Here is a 22500-nt window from a genome sequence, read left to right as displayed (position 1 = left end):
CAAAATTGAGAAAAACAATGTAAACAGCCAAAAAACAATAAAAATACATGTACAATCAATATTTAGTAAATGAACCCTTGCTCTCAATGACAGCTGCACATCTTCGACTCCAAGAACGAATCGGTTCTTGACAATCCTCGATACTAATTTTAGACCATTCTTCTTGAAGCTTCACCCACAAATCCTCCGTATTAGTGGGATTTCTTTCCATAACTTTCACTCCTAAGGTCTTCCAAAGATTTTCTATTGGATTTACATCAGGACTTTGTGGTGGCCAATCCATAATTTCGAAATCTTGCTCTCTAAGGTAACTCATTACCACCTTTGCCTTGTGACATGGGGCATTATCTTGCATAAAACCTGAATTCTGTATGATTGGCTCAACATGATCTTGAACCATGTTTTTATAGATCTGCACATTTACACGAGTTTGTAACCGGACAAGAGGCGTTGTACCTTGGCTAGAAAACATTCCAAATACCATGACGCTTCCGCCCCCAAATTTAACAGTTTTCTTAGTGCACTTTGCACTTAATCTTTCACCAATACGTCTCTTTACATTGTTTTTTTCCATCATTTCCAAATAAATTAAACGTGCTTTTATCACTGACCAAATTACATCCCTGTTTGCAAACTCTAATCTCTTCTTCTTATTCTTCGAACTAACAAGTGGTTTCTTTCATGGGATTCGATTAAACAGCCCTATTTCTTACAGTCATCTAGAAACAGTCTGTCTTAACACATTAACACATGAGGTACTATTCATAACCCTTTTAATTTGTGTGAAAGACTTAAAACGGTCTTTTAATGACATACGCTGCATTATTCGATCTTCTCTTGCTGAAGTTTTGTGGGGGGGGGAGTCTGTCGGTTTTAAAAGCACTATTTTGCCAGTATCATTGTAGGATTTAACAACCCTGCCTACAACACTCTTGGAATGTTTCTCTTTCTTTGAAATCTCTCTAATGGTGTGCTTTTCTTGTGTAGCTTCACAATAGCTTGTCTCACAGCGTAATCAAGTTTTTAGCGTTTTGCCATAGTGGCGGCTGATGCAACATTTACAAATGACTAAGTAAGACTTATTCTTTAGAGGAAATCCAAAAATTTGAATATAGCATACTTTTTACATTGTTTTTCCCAATTTTGTCCCTTACTTTTGGATGGTCCTATTTTGCAAATAAATAAATAATTGTCATAATTCTTTTTCTATCTTTTGCAAATGATTCAAATTTTAGTATGTTATTATGGATAATAACGACTACCAATTGTCAAAATTTCAGCTTTTCACAGTTGTTATTTCTAACAAATAAAATTTGGTTCCTTAGTTTTGGACACTACTGCGTGTATGTATATATATATATATATATATATATATATATATATATATATATTATGTCTTGGCAGTAGAGTGAAAAGCATATCTTATTTTTCTTTTATTAATATTATTGGAATTTTTTCCCTTGTACACATTTTTGTAAATTATTCCATGGATTTCTGCCTTTGGATTATTTTGGACCATCTTCTATTTACGGGATTTCCTTGGATTTTACTTGTGCAAATGGAAATTCAATTAACTTTCTTGAAGTTATATATTTAGATTTTACCGTCACTGGATTATTTATCTTCCACCAGACTATCCATTCATGTGTAATCACCTTTTTCTTCACCATATCCCTCTGCTTCACTTTTTTGTTATCAAGTAAGATCTTTGACTTACTTGTTGTTTCATCAAATACTTTTGCATGCAAAATCCGATCCTGCATTTTTCTAATTCCTACCCTCTGATGAGAAGGAAAGTATTTCTTGAAAACTCTGCGGATTAAGGACTATCCACTTATCAAGTGTTTCCTTTTCAGATTAAATATGTTTTTAACTCTTTTTCAAAGTGTTTTTTAACATGTTTGCTCGTATTATAAGCTCTATCTCCTATTTGGTTTTATCGAGCTTTTGCATTTGGCTGAGATAACTTTATAAATATTAATTCTTTAATATTTATATTATACTTTAATTTTACCATCTTGGATCATTTTGGTAAATTTAATTGTAATTTTTATTTTATATATATATATATATCCCACCCATGTAAATTAGTCTAACATGATCACCTCTTCTTGACCACCTCAAAGTTTACAATCTAACAAGAACAATACAGCATTATTCCTTCAATAATATTTATACTTGAAATCTCTAAACTATTAATATTTAATAAATGATATATTTATTGAGTAGTATATTTACATTGCTAAAAGTAAGGTGTAGTATCTGTTCTGATACTGCACTTGATCTTTTCTGCTCTCGCTCTGTGCAGGAGTGGTCCTTCTATAGACTGAGGCAGTTTTTATTCTTGTTCTAAGAGTATATCTTTTTGGGGAGTTGGGTTTTCCCCACGTTAAAAAAAGACCTTGTGTCTAACTAACTAAGACCTTGTGTTATGGGTGCACAAATAAATAGTAATATACTTATATTTAAATAATAATATACTTCTATGCTTATATGTAAATAGTAATATACTTATATTTGTATATGATAATAATAAAATGGAAAAGTAGACAGCGTAGAAATTTATCTACAAATAGTAAACAAATCTTTTGTTGCTTTTGATAATGGAAACTTCTACAAAGTAGTCATTTTGTGGTTTGGCTCAACTTCCTGACTGTTGAAAATTCTTGTCCTTAAATACTTAGTCATCGGTTCAAAAGGAACGATTTTACTTTTGATGCTAAATGTGATTTCAGGTGTATGAGGCAATTTTGACATTAAAATTATGTCATGTGACAGTATTTGTAAATATTTCTGTCAAAACTGATCTTGACATGGAAGCTGGGTTATGTGACAATATTCTCCTATCCCTATATAATATTTTGATTGCAGAAATTCTCCTCTAGGCCCAAATACTGTAGGTTTGCAACAACATATGCCACATACAAATTTATTATGTCTAGATTATTAGCCATTATCTTATGTAACTTGAGACCAACATTTTAGATACATTTAGTCATTATAATAAAATCCTACATTACATCTTCTGCGTAACATCATCACAATCGCACAATCTTTAGGTGAAGTAGTTCCTATTTTTCCCTCTAAATCTATAATCCTCCTACTGCTCTCCAGTCAAGATTGGGAAAAAATATACACATTATAACTCATAATACACTAATACACTCATAGACATACAATTATCTTTCCATTTCTTGAGTCGAAAATAATTTTTCCCTTCTAAAATTCCAACCATTCTCATTGGCTGAAAAATCAAATATTCTGGATTACACACCATATTACAAAAACGAACGCATCGGACCTTTACAAATAAAGCAACTCGCTCTACACGAAGCAATATTTTTATTAATATTAAACTAACAATTCCTGATACTAAAAACATAACATTTACAGATAGCATTGTTTTTTTTTCTCACTTTTAAATCTCCTTAACAAAATGGCAACAATGCTATTTTTTTTGTTTTTTTTCTTTTACTTTGTTTTATAATGGGCCGTTTCCTTTTTTATACTTTTTTTTATTTGTATGTTTTTCTATATCTATGAACACATTAACATCACGCAGATATCCTCCTCCTAAAAAAAAACAAACAAAAAAAAACCTTGAAACATAACAAAATTTTCTTTAAAATGATGACTTCTTTTAGTTCATACTATTTGTGCATCAGTTAAATTTGGAGAAAATATTTTGACAACGCCCTTCCACTCATAGGATGGGGATCTATATTCCGAGAGCTGTTCTTAACATGGGGATGTTGCAGGTACTCATTTCTAAAGCTATTCTTAACACGAGGAGGTTGGGGGTGTCTTTTCAGAAACCCGTTCTTACTATGAGGAGGTTGCGGGTTGGGCAACAATAATAACAACAACAAGCATACTTTCCAGCTGACTACAATATGGTTGTCTTCAAGTCTAACGTAAACAAGTTTTTAATGAGCCGTTCCATATAAGTTAACAAATTTACCGAATTTCCTTTACTAACAATTACTATATTTTCCAATTTCTACTGTACACTCTTTAACCCTTATCCTCGAGTGGCCTCTTGACCTTGATAATCGGTGATGCCTAAGTAAAAAAAAAAACAACAAAAAACATACTTTATTGTTTTTATGAGAAGAGGCATGTTTGATTTTAGACCAATTGTTTTTTTTTAGGATACATTTTTACCTTAGATTCACCTATACACTTTCCTTCAAAATGACGACTTTTACAGGTTATTCACTAAGAAAATCTCATTTATATTTTGTGGATACAAGTTGTTTTCACGATATAAAACACTGTATTATGCACTTTAAATCACTGGCTGCCAGATTAGTAAGCAGAGGTGAGGAACAAATCTAATTATATTTGACTGACATTGTCACCTCCAAATTTTTTTGTTGGTTCATAGTATTTGCGCATGGGGATCCTGATAATGATTATCAAGGTTAAATTTGTGGCAAATATTTTGGCAGTCACCGCCACTGCTAAAATGGGATATCTGTTCTGAAACCTGTTCTGAACATGAGGAGGTTGGGGGGTGGGCAACAACAACAACAACATTAACAACAACTGTACTTTTATTTTTCTACAACAGGACAGGCATGAATTAAAATATATTTACCTATATTTTATAACCAAGCAAAACAGGGTACCCCTACCGCTAGTATCAGTTTAGAAAAAGTAAAAAGTAAAAGTTCTTATGCAGAAAAGATTATTTGGGAAAGTTTATATAACTCGTGTTTTTAGGGCGAAAATGTTCAGTGAATATCAGTGAACCGAGTCAGTACAAAGTAGGTGACCATTTGGAACTTCCAGGTGTTGTATATGCTCTCTGTTTATCTCGGCATTGTTTCCAGTCATCCTTAAAATAGAAAGTAGGCTTTTAATATCAATGTCAGTGCAACAAATAACTCAACTTTATAAATGTATATAATAAAAATCATTCAACATAAAACTTATTTTGGCTTATAAAAGATTATAAATCCTTGGACTCGAGCAGTACCAATTCAGGAGAGATGTGGTTGGAGATTGTGCAACCCTTGCCTCACAATTAAACATACAGCTGCCCCTACAGGGGTATCTTTTGTCTTTCAAGACTAAATGGAGGCATTGCATCGGATATCAGACATGAAGGGTTAGGCTGTATATGTTTATGTACTTCTTAGTGTGAATTCTGCATAATTGAGCAATATTTATGATAATATTAGGCAGTGTGGTATTGTGTGTGTGTTGGTTTACTATACTCTGTTAGTGTGTGGGTAGATGTGCATACAGTAATGGAACTTGTATGTGAGTCTTTTTTGTCGCCTCCTCAGCCAAAGGCACACGAGCGTCGGAGGTGAGCATATGTTCTTGTGTCCTTTGAGATGCATAGGTTCAATCTCTCGTGAACTCTAAGTTCCTAATTTTTATAGAGGCTTCTAGCTTTGCAATGGCATATTAGGTTTGGGCTTTAAAAAGATTTGCATTGGTTAAAAAATTTTTAGTTCACAATTTCCTGTGAAAAATTTAAGGTGCTTTTGGAAGTGAAGAGGAGAATATATCCCAATGAAAGAGAAAGCCAGTCACATTTGGTATTCACTTGAATCACATATTGATCTGAATACCATGTAAATAAAAATGAGTATTTCTTTTCTGTGTCATTTAACTCATAATTCTGTGAAATGATACACAATCACTTTTAAGTAACACAGTTTCGCATGTGCCCCTCTCCTTAATGAATTGAATAGATGACATAATCTTTTACGTTTCTATTTTAGCTGTACAACATTTCTTTTTATGCATTCTTATCCTAACATATGCAATCACTTTAATCTTTGCATCGTATTCATCTTTGAAATATCTTACAGAACCTGATTCATTCTTTCATATTCTTGGATATCGCATTGAGCCTACGGTTCTGGGAAAAGACTTCCGACAGCTCTCGAAATTTAAATCTTTGGTGCCCTGCATGGGACAAAGCCTTGTGATTGGACCTGACGTCACTGCACGGACAATGAGAAAATACAAACATGAACTATTTTTGAGAAAGTAAGTTTTCTCTTTCTGCTTTTAAGTTTGAAAGTCAGTTTTGTACTCTTTTGAGGTAGGAAAGAGTGCACATATATTGGGTGGGTTTCTAACAGTATTTTTTAAAATTTTTATTTTTAAGTCATTTTAAAGAATTTAAATATTTAGGTATCAATTCGCAGCCATTTGTCTTGTTTTCACCTGACGTTTGACAATATGCTTTTTGAAGTGAATAAACATTTTAATATGATTAAAACCACTGAAGACTTATTCAGTTAGGTAGAAGAGTAACTTATCTTGGCTTTGATAACATTTTTTATATATTTAATTGTTGAGCACTTTTTTGAATCTCTGTGGATTGTAAAACATATCTCAATTTTTGTAGCATTCATAGGATTCATATATATATATATAATTATTACTATAATAATTTTTAAATATGTACAGACACTAGTGTTTCACCCTTTCAGGAATCATCAGTGCAGGGTGTCATGATTACCGCCGGTCAGGAGGTTTGAACCCACCCATGAAGCCATATCTGACTCCATTAGCCAGGAACAAACTGACACAGCCAACTTTAAACACAAGAAATATTGTTGAAATATATATATATATATATGTAAGGTGGCTCACTCAAAAGCATCCAGATTATTTGTCAACTGGAAGAATGTGATGTTGTTTGAGCTTATTTACGTACACATTAGATTAGATAAACAATAATCAAAATATTTCAATTAGAAATCAAAACATATTCATTAAATGAGAGACGATGTATCGTTGTTGCTATTTTTAAGTGGGCCACCCTAATTACTTTGTCTCATTTCCACTTCCTTCTTCATTATGAACTGAAGGGTCAACAAGTAAATCTTATGTTTTTTTAATTGTCATTTGAAATTTCTTTCGTTTCTTTAGATTTCTTCAAGAGGCGCATGCATCTCTTGATGCTGTCACCATTCATCAGTAAGTAACTTTTTATTTTGATATCATTTTATAATCCTGGTGCTACCAGATCAGGCTGTCTTTTGGCTTCCTGAGACGAAATGCACCTACATTGATGTTTTTTGTTTTCTGACCTTTTTTTGTAAAACTTAATTTTGTTCTGCAAAACCAAAAACAAAAACAACAGCCCCCCTCCCTCCCCCCCTTTTTTATCCCCCCCCCCTCCCAGACCCTGTTGGTGGAGTATCAGAATACACCGACTGCCCCCCTGCAGAGAGTAAAAGTCCCTCAATGGGGCCACCTGTTGGCCGTAGGTGGCGACTCGTAATGCCTTAGAACGGGATCCTGGTGGCTGAGCAACTCACGACCTTGGAACCAAATGGCCGTGATTTAGCAACACTCCACTTTGGCCCTTACTTCGGCTAGACGGGCGGTCGGGCAGGCTCGACCCGACCAACCGGCTAGTCATGACAGTCCCTAATAATAGTAAACCCCCATAAAGAGAAACACAAACACATACTCATATAAAAAAAAAAAAAACACACACACATACTATCATTAGAAGGCGATGGCAAGGGCCAATCAGATGGTGGAAACTGATGCTATTGACAACTACCTCTTTCTACACCTTGCTGGGTCCAAGGAAATGAAAAAAAATCGTCATAAGCAGCTATACTCACTGTTTGAGTATATCATCATTGTATCCCTGAGATGCTTGGGCGAATGGGTTTCCGCCCAACCATCTCCCAATTTAGGGCTCCGAGGAGGGTGGGGAGCAAGGATGATGAAAAAACAAAAAATATTCTATGGCTTCCAAAAAAATTAAAAGGCCCCATCCAGAAAGCGATGAAGATGAAAACACACACTTTCCGGAGTATATAATCTTGGAATCGCAAGATAACACACAAATAACAAAAATGTCCCCATTCAAAATCGAAAGAATTATCAACAAAAATCTGAACACAAAACAAATAAAAAAATTAAAAAATGGAACTTTACTTATACAAGTAACTACTAAAAGTAGTGCCGAAGAAATTTTAACATGGACAAAGTTCCATGATATAAACATCAATGCCTACCCTCACAAAACCCTTAACACCTCAAAGGGAGTCATCAGATGTCCAGAACTAAACACCTGCTCTCTAGATGAAATAAAAACAAACCTAAAAAATCAAAAAGTTATAGATACTAAAAGAATTACAATAAAAAGAAACGGACAAACAATTAATACCAACACATACATATTAACTTTTAATACTCCTACTCCACCAACTGAACTCAAGATTGGATATATTAACATTAAAGTAGAAATATATATCCCCAGACCACTTCGCTGCCTAAACTGCCAAAAATTTGGCCACTTCAAAGAATACTGCACCAGGAAAGCAGTATGTCCAAAGTGTAGCAGTAACGAACACCAGGAAACAGAATGCCAAGGAAATATAAAATGCCCAAACTGTGGAGAGAACCATCCAGCATACTCCTCGCTCTGCCAAAACTGGATCAAAGAAAAAAAAATAAATGAACTCAAATATACCAAAAACATAAGTTTTCCTGAAGTCAGGAAAATTATTGAAACGACCACCACAACAGAACCAACTAGATCATACACAGGTGCAACCAAAAATCAATTAAAAACAATAGAAAACACTGAACTAAAGGAAATCTCTACCCTCATAAAATCACTTTGTGAACTAGTTGAGACATTGAGGGCCACCTTACGGCAACTGCCGTCAACTCCAGCTATACTTGGAAATAACTATCAAACAATTGAGAGTAAAATCTCACCAGATCCAAAAAACCAAACACAATCCTCTAACAAAAAACCCACACAAACCGAAAACATCCCAAATCCAAAAGAACACTCGCCTAGTACCCTCAGCAAAGGAACCAGAAAAGAAGAAAACCAAACAGTAGACATTCAAAATAGATTCCAAATTCTAGGAAAAATGGAAACCGAAAACACCCTGGAAAAAAAAAAGAAACCAAACACAAGCAATCAAGAGGGAAAAAATGAGCAAGAACCCAAAACAGCAACATCCCAAGCAAGACCCAGATCAACATCCAGATCCAAACAAAAAAAAGAAAAAACCCTCGAAAGCCATGAAGTCATGGAGATTGAGGAATCCAACAACCCAAAACAAAAGAAAGAAAATATAAACCATGACTAACAAAATCCTACAGTGGAACATAAGAGGATTAAAAATTAATATCGAAGAAATACAAATACTTATCAAATCCTTATGTCCTGCAATAATTTGCCTACAGGAAACACACTTAAAAGAAAATGACAAAATCAACATAAAACACTACTCAATATACAACCACATAAACAAATTATCATGCAAAGCCACCGGTGGATCATCAATACTGATAAACGAAAACATTCCACACAGCACAGTGAACTTAAAAACAAATATGCAAGCTGTTGCAATAACTGCAACACTACACAAAACAGTAACCCTGTGTTCACTCTATATACCACCAAACGAAACAATAAACGAAACAGAATTAAAAAATATAATCAAACAACTACCTAAACCTTTTCTACTCTTGGGAGACTTCAATAGTCACAATATATGGTGGGGCAGTAAAAAAAACAACAAAAGAGGCCAAACCATAGAAAAAATAATTAACCAAAATGATCTATGCCTACTCAACAACAAAGAGAATACATATATGCACCCACCAACGGGAACACTATCAGCAATCGATATAACACTATGTGACCCAACTATATACATGGATTATAGCTGGAGAACACATAAGGATACATGCGGAAGTGACCACTTCCCAATCATAATAGAAAACGAGAATCCCAAGCTAGAAGACAAAACACCCCGCTGGAATTTACAAAAGGCAAATTGGGAAAATTTCCAAAATACATGTCTACACAGATTAATACCTGAAGCGAATCCTAACTTAGAACACATCACATATTTCAGCAACACCCTACTCACAATAGCCGAGGAGAACGTACCAAAAAGTTCCACTACTACAAAATATAACAAACCCTGGTACAATAAAGAATGCAAAGAAGCTATAAGAGCCAGACGTGCAAACCTAAGGAAATTCAAAAACAGTCCAACGAAAGAAAATTTGGACACCTATAAAAACAGCAAAGCCAAAGCACGGAAAACTATCAAAGAATCAAAACGGAACACGTGGAAAGACTATGTAACAAAAATTAATCAAAACACAAAACCCAAAAAAGTATGGGAGATGGTCAGAAAAATAGCAGGAAAAAATACAAAGAACCCTATTAAACACCTTATATGCGACAACACGAAGATTACCGACAAACAAAATATCGCAAATAAATTAGCAGAACAATTCTCAATGAACTCATCATCAAAAAACCAAAATAAAAAATTCCAAGCTATAAAGAAAAATGAAGAAAAAATAAAAATAAACTTTAAATCAAAAAATGAAGAAAACTACAATCAATTATTCAACAGTGCAGAACTAGAGGAGGCAATAAACAAATCTCACGATACAGCAGTCGGCCCCGACGAGATCCATTATCAATTCCTCAAAAAACTACCAAAACCATCACTAGACTACTTATTACAAATTTACAATGAGATATGGATAACTAACAACATTCCAAAAAACTGGAAGCAGGCAACAGTAATCCCAATACCCAAACCAAAAAAAGATCATACAAACCCAACAAACTACCGACCCATTGCACTAACTAGTTGTTTGTGCAAAACTTTTGAAAGAATGATTAACGAAAGGTTAAATTGGTACTTGGAAAGCAAAAATCTAATTACAGAAAGCCAGTCGGGTTTCAGGAAAAATAGAAGCCCCACCGATCACTTAATAAAACTGGAAACACGCATAAGAGAAGCATTTGCAAAAAAAGAACATCTAATAGCAATTTTTTTTGACATGCAAAAGGCGTATGACACCGCTTGGAAATATGGAATCCAAAAAGACCTGTATGAACTAGGACTTAGGGGTAGAATGCCAGAAATTATCAGAAATTTCTTAACAAATAGAAACTTCCAAGTACGGATGGACAACACTTATTCAGTCCAAAAAGATCAAGAAATGGAGGTCCCCCAAGGCAGTATCCTGTCTGTCACCCTCTTCAACATTAAAATAAACAATATCATAAAAACCATAGACCCAGGAATTGAAAACGCCCTATACGTGGACGACCTACTTATATACTACCAATCTAAATACATACAAACAGCCGAACGCAAACTACAACTTTGTCTGAATAAAATAAACAAATGGGCCATAGAAAATGGATTTACATTCTCAGAGGAAAAAACTAAATGCATCCACTTTTGCAAATTACGAAAATTCCACCACGACCCCAACCTGAAACTGGATAACAAGAACATCCCACTCACCGACCAACATAAATATTTAGGTATTATATTCGATAAAAAATTGAACTTCATACCACATATAAAATATTTAAAAGCAAAATGCCAAAAGACAATGCAATTGATCAAAGTCCTAGCACACACCGATTGGGGTGCAGACAAAGTCACATTATTGAAATTATACCAAACTCTAACCAGATCTAAAATGGACTATGGATGCTTCATCTATGGAGCAGCAAGGAAGTCCTACATAAAAGAACTAAATACAATCCATCATCAAGGATTAAGATTAGCCTTGGGAGCATTTAGAACCTCTCCAGTAGAAAGCCTCTATATAGAGGCCCATGAGCCTCCACTGATTCTGAGACGACAGAAGTTAGCGTTACAATATTACCTAAAGCTGGTATCATGTCCAACAAATCCTGCATACCAATGTACCCTCCACCCACAATACACACATCTCTTCAACAAGAAAGAAAATATCATCAAGCCCTACAGCCTCCGGATAAAAAACCTTCTCACAGAAGCCCAAATGGACATTACAAAAATACATAAATATAACAAATCAAAAACTCCACCCTGGATGATCAAACAACCACACATAATATTAAAATTAAATAAATATCCCAAAACGAAAACCCACCCATCAACCTTCCATGAAGAACTACTTATCATCCAGAATACATACAAAGAATATACACAAATTTACACTGACGGATCAAAAGATGGAGATAAAGTAGGATGCGCAGCCATCCACAAAAAAATAAAACTAAAGAAAAGGCTCCCAAACGAATCTTCTATTTTCAGCGCAGAAACAACAGCCATAGATTTGGCACTAAATATAATAACCAATGATGACCATCAAAAATATATCATATTTACTGACTCACTTTCAATACTCATATCTCTAAAAGAAAAAAAAATGACAAACCCACTTATTACAAAATTGCTAAACAAAATAGATGCCATAACCATGGAAAAAAACATTATCTTTTGCTGGATACCAAGCCATATCGGCATCTACATGAATGAACAAGCAGATAAGGCAGCAAAGGAAACTCTGCAACAAAACCACATAAGTGGAAAAATCCCCTATACAGACCTAAAGACTAAAATAAACATATATATGAAGAGAAAATGGCAAGAAAACTGGAGCTCATGCACCAAAAACAAATTATTCCAAATAACACCAAATATTGGAACGAGAGACACCAAAAAGTTAACAAGAAAGGAAGAGGTAGTAATGACCAGACTGCAAATAGGTCACACTCACATCACTCACTCACATCTACTAAAAGGGGAGGAGACACCAAACTGTATAACGTGTCAAGAACCCTACACAATACACCATATACTGACAAACTGCATTGACCTTGAACAAATCCGAACAAAGTATTACCAAGAAAAAAAATCTGAAAACAATATTAAACAAGATTGATCCCCAAAAAATTATTAATTTTCTGAAAGAGACTAAAATATACTCAAAAATATAAGGAAAGACCCCCCCCCCCCAAAAAAAAAACCTTAAGAACAAACCAATATTTAACACAACATAACGAACCTTTCGGCATTAAATGACTCCAAAGTGGTTGATATGCCGTAAAACAGAACAAACAAACAAACAAACAAACAAACATTTTATAATCTTTTATAAGCCAAAATAAGTTTAATGTTGAATGATTTTTATTATATACATTTATAAAGTTATTTGTCGCACTGACATTGATATTAAAAGCCTACTTTCTATTTTAAGGATGAATACAACTACCTTATATAGTTAGTAGTGAATATACCTGCAACTTCAAAAAGGTTAACTAATTTGCATATTCCTTTTAAAAACAAATTTTTATTAAGTTACTGTTGTTTTTTTTTTTTAATTTTTTAATTGGATGATTAGTTTCATTTCATTTCAATACTACGCACAGTTTTATTTGTGCGTATTTTCTTCATTATACATAATTGCATTGCATTTGGAGCTGCATTCAGTGTAAATCTCTGCAGAACGGTCTCTATCAAACTACTCTGTCAGTTTTTGGTCTACAGACTTGAAACTTGATATATGGGGTACTCAGACCTGTGGAACAAAAACTATTTAGTTTTTATCTGGTCAAAATAGAAAAATTAGAACTTGGTGTGCATAGTTCGATGTAGTGCATACTCTTTGCACATGTGCAAATATACATTTATATATGTAACTGTGTTAATTTGTGTAAGATTTAACATGCATGTGTCATTAGCTCAGATGATAGTGAATTCTGCTAGAGAGATAAATGTCTGAGGGCATGAAAGTAATGGTTTTTTTTAAAACTTTTTGAATCATACTCTATGTTAGGTACAATATAATAATCAATAAATAATTGGCTCTATAATAATAAATACAGAATCTGCATAAATTAGAATATCATGTTTAAGCATATTTTACAACCAGGCAATGCTGGGTGGCCTGTGAGTAATAAATAATTTAACAATCTGTAAAAATCTAAAAATGTTTCCATCAAACTAAAAAAATAATGCAACAAATATGAAAGATTTTAATTTATGAAAAGCTTTTTTGAACATTATCGTTGTATAACCTTTTTGTAAAGAACTGATACTTGAGTACTTTTTATACCACATCTTTTAAAATCATAAGTTATATATTATGCATTGAATCATGATCAATATGCTTTTCTAATTGTCTTTCCTTTTTTTATTAAATTTTTTACTTTTCTGATTTTGTATTGACATCTTTCTTTACAATTTTTAGTTTCTCTTCTCTCCTAACCAAACTTTTGATCAAACTATTGCTACGATAACAACATTGTTGATTTGGCTCAAATAAAGGATGACACAAAGCATAAGTTTAAGTAGAAAGAATATATTGTACACGAAAATGAAATACAAAGAAAGATTGTTGGTACTTTCCATCAGTACGTTAGACAGTATGTAGTATTACATTGCAGTATTTTCTCCACAAGAGTATTAGCCTCGTGGTTTATATAATGCTTAGCAGAGTTCATTTTGGCCTTCAAGCCAAGATCACAGTGGAGTATCTGTTCAGATGCTACACTTCATCTTTTCTATCCTCGGTCAGTGGATGAGAAGTCCTTCATAACTGAGACAATTTTTGTTTTTGTTTCTATCCAGAGTGCCCCTTTTTGGGGAGCTGGATTTTTCTCACATTAAAAACTAATCTTGTGTCTAACTCTGCCCTCATGGGGAGGCAAGTAAATACAAAGTTTTCACCTCATTTTCTAATGAACTGCATTTATTTCACTTTCCATTTTCTTTCTCCACTCTTTCTCTCTGTCTCTCTCTCTTACCCTCTTTCTCTCTCTACTTCTTTTTCTCTTACATTACTTTATTCTCTTTTTCATCTATTTCTGTTTGGTTTAACAGTATGTGGCATGCAATGTATCAGGGATCATCGAGCAGAGGTTTTGTTATAAAATTAAAAGTATGCAGTCTCTTCCAAATGGCAATGTATTTTCTTATGGGGTTGTTCTTATACTCGTATTGCTGTGACCCTAGGAAAGACTCGAACAACAGGTTTAGGTAGAAAGAATTTATTGCACAAGAAAATGAATACAAAGAAAAGTTGTTATTTTCCAACTGTTAAGTAAATCACAATGTCACAATGGATTGTGATAATTCCATTTGGGAGTATTAGACACAGGGTTTTTATAATAATTAGAAAAGTCCATTATAAATGAATGGCTAAATCCCCATTAAAAAAAGTAACATGCAAATACAGCTGAGATTGAACTCGCTACAAAGGTTTGTAGTGTAATTCAAATCTTGTCTGTAGCTGAATACTTGATGCTTTGCCAGGGCTATCAAGGTTTTTTTTTATTGTAACGCCATCACTAGATAGGTTGCCTACCACGACTTAAGAGAGGCCCGTCTACCCTCGAGAGAAGGATAGATTGTGCTAGTTTCCCAACCTGATATTTTACCTAACAGTGCATACAGTGGCTCGCCTTCCAAAATGGGCACCAATCTGGTACTGGCCAGATACATTGTTGCTTAACTTCAGTGATCTGGCGAGAACCTGTGTGTCAACGTGATTGTGCCATGAGGTTCCCCTCCCAAGCCTTTTCGCTGCAAACAGTTTTTCCTGTTTAGATTGATAGTTAAAAGATCCATAAAATTCCTTTTCCTTTCTGAGCGACGGTGTTCTAGAGCTGTTCGGAGTGGTTCGATGTTAAATGTGTCGTATATCATATCAATGGCCTCTTTAGCAGACCTGAACAAGAATTATTCCCCCCCTATAATTTTTATAGAATGTTTTAGTATGTAGTATAGTTTTCAATGGTGGGGGTGTTTATTCCAAAAGCTGTTCTTAACATGGGGAGGTTGGGGGTTTTTATACTACATTGGGTTAGGTCGTAAAAAATACTAATTGCAGAATACTGGTTAAAATTATTAATTATTAAAATTATGTGGTGGTGATTCTCGTTCAGGTCGGCCGCCTCTTCTTCTTCGTGAACTGCATAGTTGGTATCATCCAACAGACACTTATTTGGTTAAGATGTCTTTTATGTGTGAATCTAGTGATAGTAATGTCTTTAAAATTATATTTTACATCTTTATAAAAAAAATGTGTGAATCTAGTGATAGTAATGTCTTTAAAATTATATTTTACATCTTTATAAAAAAAAAATTGCTGCTATGTAAATATGTTTCATTTTTTTAAAAATGTTTCCTCACTTTCATCCACAATTGTTAAATTTAATGCTTGTTAAATGGTTTCCCATTCATAACATTCACATTTATATCCATCGTTTCCATTCGCCAAACTACATTTATCTTTATTGGTGTTGTTCATTGAATTTTACTAAAGATATGACTGTTGTCAAAATACACTGGATCTGAACCCAAGAGTAGCATCACATACTCGAGTTGAAATTGGTCATTTTTCTTTATTTCAGATGCTGGTGATATACAAGCATCATTCTTCCATAATAATGCTTTAAACTTTTCTTTGTTTCTGTTCTTTTATCATCTATTTATCTAGCTACTATGTGAATGCACGCACAGCTACTTCGGAGCAGTTTATGGATCCTGACATCTTGGACAGTTTGAAGACTGAATTCGATGTGGCTTTAAACATTCTAGCAGAGACAAGTCCTGGAAAACCATTCTGGCTGGGTGAGACAAGTTCAGCCTTTGGTGGTGGTGCACCTGGTCTATCAGACGTTTATATTGCTGGTTTCATGTAAGTTAATCTGTATTTATAGGTTATATCATTAAATCATTTCTCTCTAATAGGCTCATAATGTTACATGATAAGGGCTGTCGCCTTTTCATGTAAATAAAAAAAATAGGGAGTTAGTTAAATGTAAATATGAAATAGGATAGTCAAGGATTTGAACTTGCGAAGCTTGACTTGGAATTGAGAATTCCAATCATAAGTTAAAATAAATACAGAATGTTATTGAAAATAAGGAATGTGGAATTGTCATTGTTTAACTCACACAAAATAGTTAGATATATGTTTATTGAAAAAGGGATGTAATGATGAATTTTGTTTCTGTTATAAAAATGAAAATTAAAATAAGAAATTTAAAAACGGACAATGGAAAATGTTATTTGTAAAGTGGGTTACAAAAATTAAGTTAGAGGGTCGGTTTTGTAAGAAACATGTGAATAACAATGCATGCTTAAACATGGAGGCATGTCATGGCATGTGTCTGAGAGACACGTGGGTCATGCAGTGACGTCATGAGTTATGAATTAGTTAGATAAGTCAGAATCAGAATTAGAAGAAGCGAGATCAGTCAGATCAGAGAAGCAGAGAGGTTCAGACTGATTCTCCGTTAGAGTCAAGGCACCCCGTGGAAGCGAGAGGTTTTTAGAGATAACCATGTAAAACTTTGAATCCCTGAAATGCAGAATCATTTCCGACCGGTCGAAGAATAAATGATCATCATGTTTTTTATAACTGCCATCTTTCTGTGTTCATCATTACAATGAGAAAGGTAACATGTTTATATTATACGTACGACTGTCAAACGTAAATGTCAAACGCACTCTCGGTCTATCTATCAAGATATTCAAAAATCTCCTCTCTTTATATGTACCCTGTCTGTCTCTTATATATACAGAACTGTCACTCTCTTTATATATACCTGGTTATGTCTCTATATCTCCACAAACATGAACATCCTAAGACAATATGAACACTCAACAACATGAACACTCCTAAGACTGTCTCTATCACTCTAAGACTCTTACAAATATGAACAGTCAATACCAAAGAATAATACATATGTCATCTTAATATAACCCATTACATAACAATAAGAGTAGTGGTTGATTGACAAAAATCAGAGGCCCGCAGTATTAATGCTGGAGTCCCTCAGGGGTCCATCCTGGGCCCAACTCTCTTTCTGATCTACATCAATGATCTCCCTAAACACATACTTAAATCATTCATGACATCTATGCTGATGATACAACCATCTACGGCAACACATCAAAGGCTGTAAATGAAAAGTTCTCTCTGATTCTCTCTCCTCTGATCTCGAGCGTGTGGTACAGTGGGGGAAGATGTGGCTGGTTACCTTTAATGCATCCAAAACCAAACTCCTATCCTTACATCATCAATGCTCTGATCCCCATTTGGCATCAATTGAAATGGATGGCTCTCGTCTAGGGGAAGCCCCATGTTTTGACAAGCTTCTGGGCTTGACCTTTACTCCTGATCTGAAATGGAACACGTACATCAAGTCTGTTGCCATGGTCGCTGGAAAGATGGTGGGATCCTTCTACCGCTCCAGAAGATATCTCACTACTGATGCAGTTCTCTATGTATATAAAAGCCAAGTACATCTACGAATGGAATACTGCTGCCATATCTGGGCAGGAGCTGCTAAAAACAGCCTATCCTGCCTTGACAGAGTACAAAATAAACGTTGTGGCTTAGTGGGGGATGCCCTTTTCTCTTCCCTGCAACCTCTCTCCCACAGAAGAGACGTTGCAAGCCTGTCTTTGTTTTATCATAATTTCCCTGGCAGGTGCTCGTCTGAGCTCCAATCCCTGCCCCCCCCCCCGCCAATCTTTCACGATAAACACCCGTCTAGCTGAAACCAGTGTCAAAAATTTTCCCACTCTTTATCTGTGCCTAAATCAAAACTTAGATTCCATGAACAAAGCTTCTCTTTTAGAACTTCACTAGCAGGGCTACCCGGCGTTGCTCGGGACCGTATAAACAATGAAAAAACAAAAGCAGATATTGAACATATGTTTTATTCTTAGGGGAGAGGAATCTTTCATCTCTATGTATTATTTGTTTTATCTACCCTAGGACTGGTATTGTTCATGTTTTATACCTAGCATAGGTAATTTACAGCATGTATATGAAATTGTTTTACCTTAGGGAGAAGAGAACAGGTAATATACAACATAATGTGTCTATATAGGACAGGTTTTTTGGGGTCCCCCCTTGAAGAAAACTGATCAGTTGACCCACTTCTAGTGGTCCGTTTGACGTAAAATTTCGATATTTGTCATCCGGGTGATGGGGCTTCGATATGATACCAAATTTGTCAAGTTTGGTTCAGTCTTTCAAAAGTTTTAGCGTTACAAACAAACATACATACATACACACAGACGTTTGGCTTTTATATATATAGACTAGCAGAGCTACCCGGCGTTGCTCGGGACCGTATAAACAATGAAAAAACAAAAGCAGATATTGAACATATGTTTTATTCTTAGGGGAGAGGAATCTTTCATCTCAAGTTTTAGCGTTAATGACAGGTTTTTTGGGGGCCCCCCTCGAAGATAACTGATCAGTTGACCAACTTCTAGTAGTCCGTTTGACGTGAAATTTCGATATTTGTCATCCGGGTGATGGGGCTTCGATATGATACCAAATTTGTCAAGTTTGGTTCCGTCTTTCAAAAGTTTTAGCGTTACAAACAAACATACATACATACACACAGACGTTTGGCTTTTATATATATAGACTAGCAGGGCTACCCGGCGTTGCTCGGGACCGTATAAACAATGAAAAAACAAAAGCAGATATTGAACATATGTTTGATTCTTAGGGGAGAGGAATCTTTCATCTCTATGTATTATTTGTTTTATCTACCCTAGGACTGATATTGTTCATGTTTTATCCCTAGCATAGGTAATTTACAGCATGTATATGAAATTGTTTTACCTTAGGGAGAAGAGAACAGGTAATATACAACATAATGTGTCTATATTACATCCCTGGCAACGCCTAGAAACCAGCTAGAACATGTATTTCAGTCAATCTTTATTATATCCTGGGCTATGCCGGGAAACCAGCTAATCTCTTTTTAGTGACTTGACCACCAAAATACCTCCCTAAGTGTGTCCTTTCTTTTGAACTTATTAGATATAGGTATCTAGAAATGTGTGTGAAATTTTGTTGAATGCATTGTTCACTATGATTTTCTTATTGTTCTACACAATATCAACTGTAGCGAAATAACACAGTAAACTTAGTGTAGTGTTAGAATAAAGAGCAAAGGAAAAAATTAGAATCATATTTTGTAATTGCAAATCTAAATTTGCTAGCATGTACCAGTATTGGCCAGGTTGTGGAAATTTGGAACTTATAGCATATGTAGTGGCCTTTTCCTAGATACCTATTGCTAAAAATTATACTTTCATTTTGTTAGAAAAATCTCTCTTCAGATGCCCTGCATCATTCAAAATAAAAACAAATATTTTTATAATTGTTTCAGTATATTGCTACACAATGTGAAAGTTTTTAACGTTTGTAAAAAAAATCATGAATGTGCTTATATTGCAAAAAAGAAAATATCAGTGCACAGTATTGAAAGTGTTTGAGATTCAAAAGTCTGTAACATTTCTACTAACTTCATAAGATGTCATGTGAGAAACTGAATTGAATATCAAGACATTATCTGAAGCGTTTTTATTTTGGTGTAACATATGTGTTTACAGTGAACCTTAACTTTTAATAAACAGATTGGTATGCAATGACATAGGCTAAGAATCTTTAAAATATATATAAATTGGAAAAATGTGTGAACAAATGAAAAAAAAATGATCCGCTCCACTTGATGACATCAAGCACAGTAATATTTTAGTGAAGAAAATATGAAATTGATGTTCAGTGATTAGTTTGGATGAATGAGAAAATGTAATTGTTTGATGCATAAAAATAACTCAGTTGCTGTATTTGATATTAAGCAGCAAAATATAGTGATTTGAATATTTGGGAAAACATCAAACCAGATTATGTAAAAAGAAAAAAAAAAGATGAAATTAGAAAATATATATTTTATGTTTATGAGTTCTGCCAATCAAAATTTTGTGGCAGAAATTGGGTGATTACCATGCAATTTTATTTTGGTAAAATTCTTAAATTATTAGAATGTTTATTATAATTTCTAATTAGTGACTTGTTATAATCAAAATCCGCCCTAAAGAGTGTCCTTTCTTTTATTAGGTATCAGAGTAGGTATCAAGATTTCTACTTCTATACAAATGTGATATTTCAGATCTGTACATAAAAAATTTGTTGAATATATAGGTTGAGAATTGTTCTGTGTCGCTCTCTCTCACACACACACGCATTCTCACTTTTATAGATATAATAGATAGATTACTCTAGATATATTTCCATATGTCTGAATACCCTATATACAAATTTTCAAATCTGTAGATAAAAAAATTTGTTGAGTATATAGGTTGAAAATTGTTCTCTCTCTCTCTCTCTCACACACACATTCTCAATTTTAGAGATATAATAGATAGATTATGCTAGATATATTTCCATATGTCTGAATACCCTATATACAAATTTTCTAATCTGTAGATCAAATATTTGTTGAATATATAGGTTGAAAATTGTTCTTACTCTCTCTCTCTCTCTCTCTGGCTACCTCACACACACATTCTAACTTTTATAGATATAATAGATAGATTATGCTAGATATATTTCCATATGTGTGAATACCCTATATACAAATTTTCTAATTTGTAGATAAAAAATTTGTAGAGTGCATAGGTTGAGAATTGTTCTCTCTATCTCTCACACACACACATTCTAACTTTTAAAGATATAATAGATTATGCTAGATATATTTCGATATTTCTGAATACCCTATATACAAAAATTTGTTGAATGTATAGGTTGAGAACTGTTCTCTCTCTCTCTCTCTCTCTCGCTCACACACACACACATTCTCACTTTTATAGATATAATAGAAAGATTATCCTAGATATATTTCTATTTGTATGAATACTCTATATACAAATTTTAAAATCTGTAGATAAAGAATTTGTTGAGTATATGGGTTGAGAATTGTTCTCTCTCTCTCTCTCTCTCACACACACACACACACATTCTCACTTTTATAGATATAATAGATTATGCTAGATATATTTCCATATGTCTGAATACCCTATATACAAATTTTCAAATCTGTAGATAAAAAATTTGTTGAGTATATAGGTTGAGAATTGTTCTCTCTCTCTCTATCACACACATTCTCACTTTTATAGATATAATAGACAGATTATGCCAGATATATTGAAATATGTCTGAATGCCCAATATACAAATTTTGAAATCTGTAGATAAAAAATTTGTTGTATACATAGGTTGACAATTGTCCTCTCTCTCACACACACACACATTCTCACTTTTATACATATAATAGATAGATTATGCTAGATATATTTCTATATGTCTGAACACCCTATATACAAATGTTCAAATCTGTGGATAAAAAATTTGTTGAATGTATAGGTTGAGAATTTTTATCTCTCTCTTTTTCTCTCTCTCTCTCTCGCTATCTCACACACACGCATTCTCACTTTTATAGATAAAATAGATAGATTATGCTAGATATATTTCCATATGTCTGAATACCCTATATACAAAGTTTCAAATCTGTAGATAAAAAATTTGTTGAATATATAGGTTTAGAATTGTTCTCTCTCTCTCTCTCACACACACATTCTAACTTTTGTAGTTATAATAGATAGATTATGCTAGATATATTTCCATATGTCTGAATACCCTATATACAAATTTTCTAAACTGTAGGTAAAAAATTTGTTGAGTATGTAGGTTAAGAATTGTTCTCTCTCTCTCTCTCACACACACACACACACACAAGTTCTCACTTTTATAGATATAATAGATAGATTATGCTAGATATATTTCTATATGTCTGCCTACCCTATATACAAATTTCCAAATCTGTGCCCAAAAATGTGTGGAATATATAGGTTGA

At 33.9% G+C, this 22500-nt stretch overlaps 1 protein-coding gene across 2 annotated transcripts in view; it reads left to right on the top strand.

Moving 5' to 3' along the window:
• Nucleotides 1–22500, top strand: part of LOC145283518 (heparanase-like) — a 106526-nt gene that overhangs the window by 38254 nt on the left and 45772 nt on the right. For both annotated transcript variants that reach the window (XM_080132361.1, XM_080132362.1), the window contains exons 4-6: nucleotides 5829–6009; nucleotides 6901–6948; nucleotides 16267–16467. In XM_080132361.1, coding sequence (XP_079988487.1) covers nucleotides 5829–6009; nucleotides 6901–6948; nucleotides 16267–16467 — 430 coding nt within the window. The remainder of the gene's footprint in view (nucleotides 1–5828; nucleotides 6010–6900; nucleotides 6949–16266; nucleotides 16468–22500) is intronic.

Source organism: Euprymna scolopes, chromosome 8 (genome assembly GCF_053919585.1).
Source record: "Euprymna scolopes isolate OS-2025 chromosome 8, ASM5391958v1, whole genome shotgun sequence".
Lineage (NCBI taxonomy): Eukaryota > Metazoa > Mollusca > Cephalopoda > Sepiida > Sepiolidae > Euprymna > Euprymna scolopes.
Note: the sequence above shows the minus strand (reverse complement) of the source record. Positions and strands in the feature narration are given on the sequence as shown.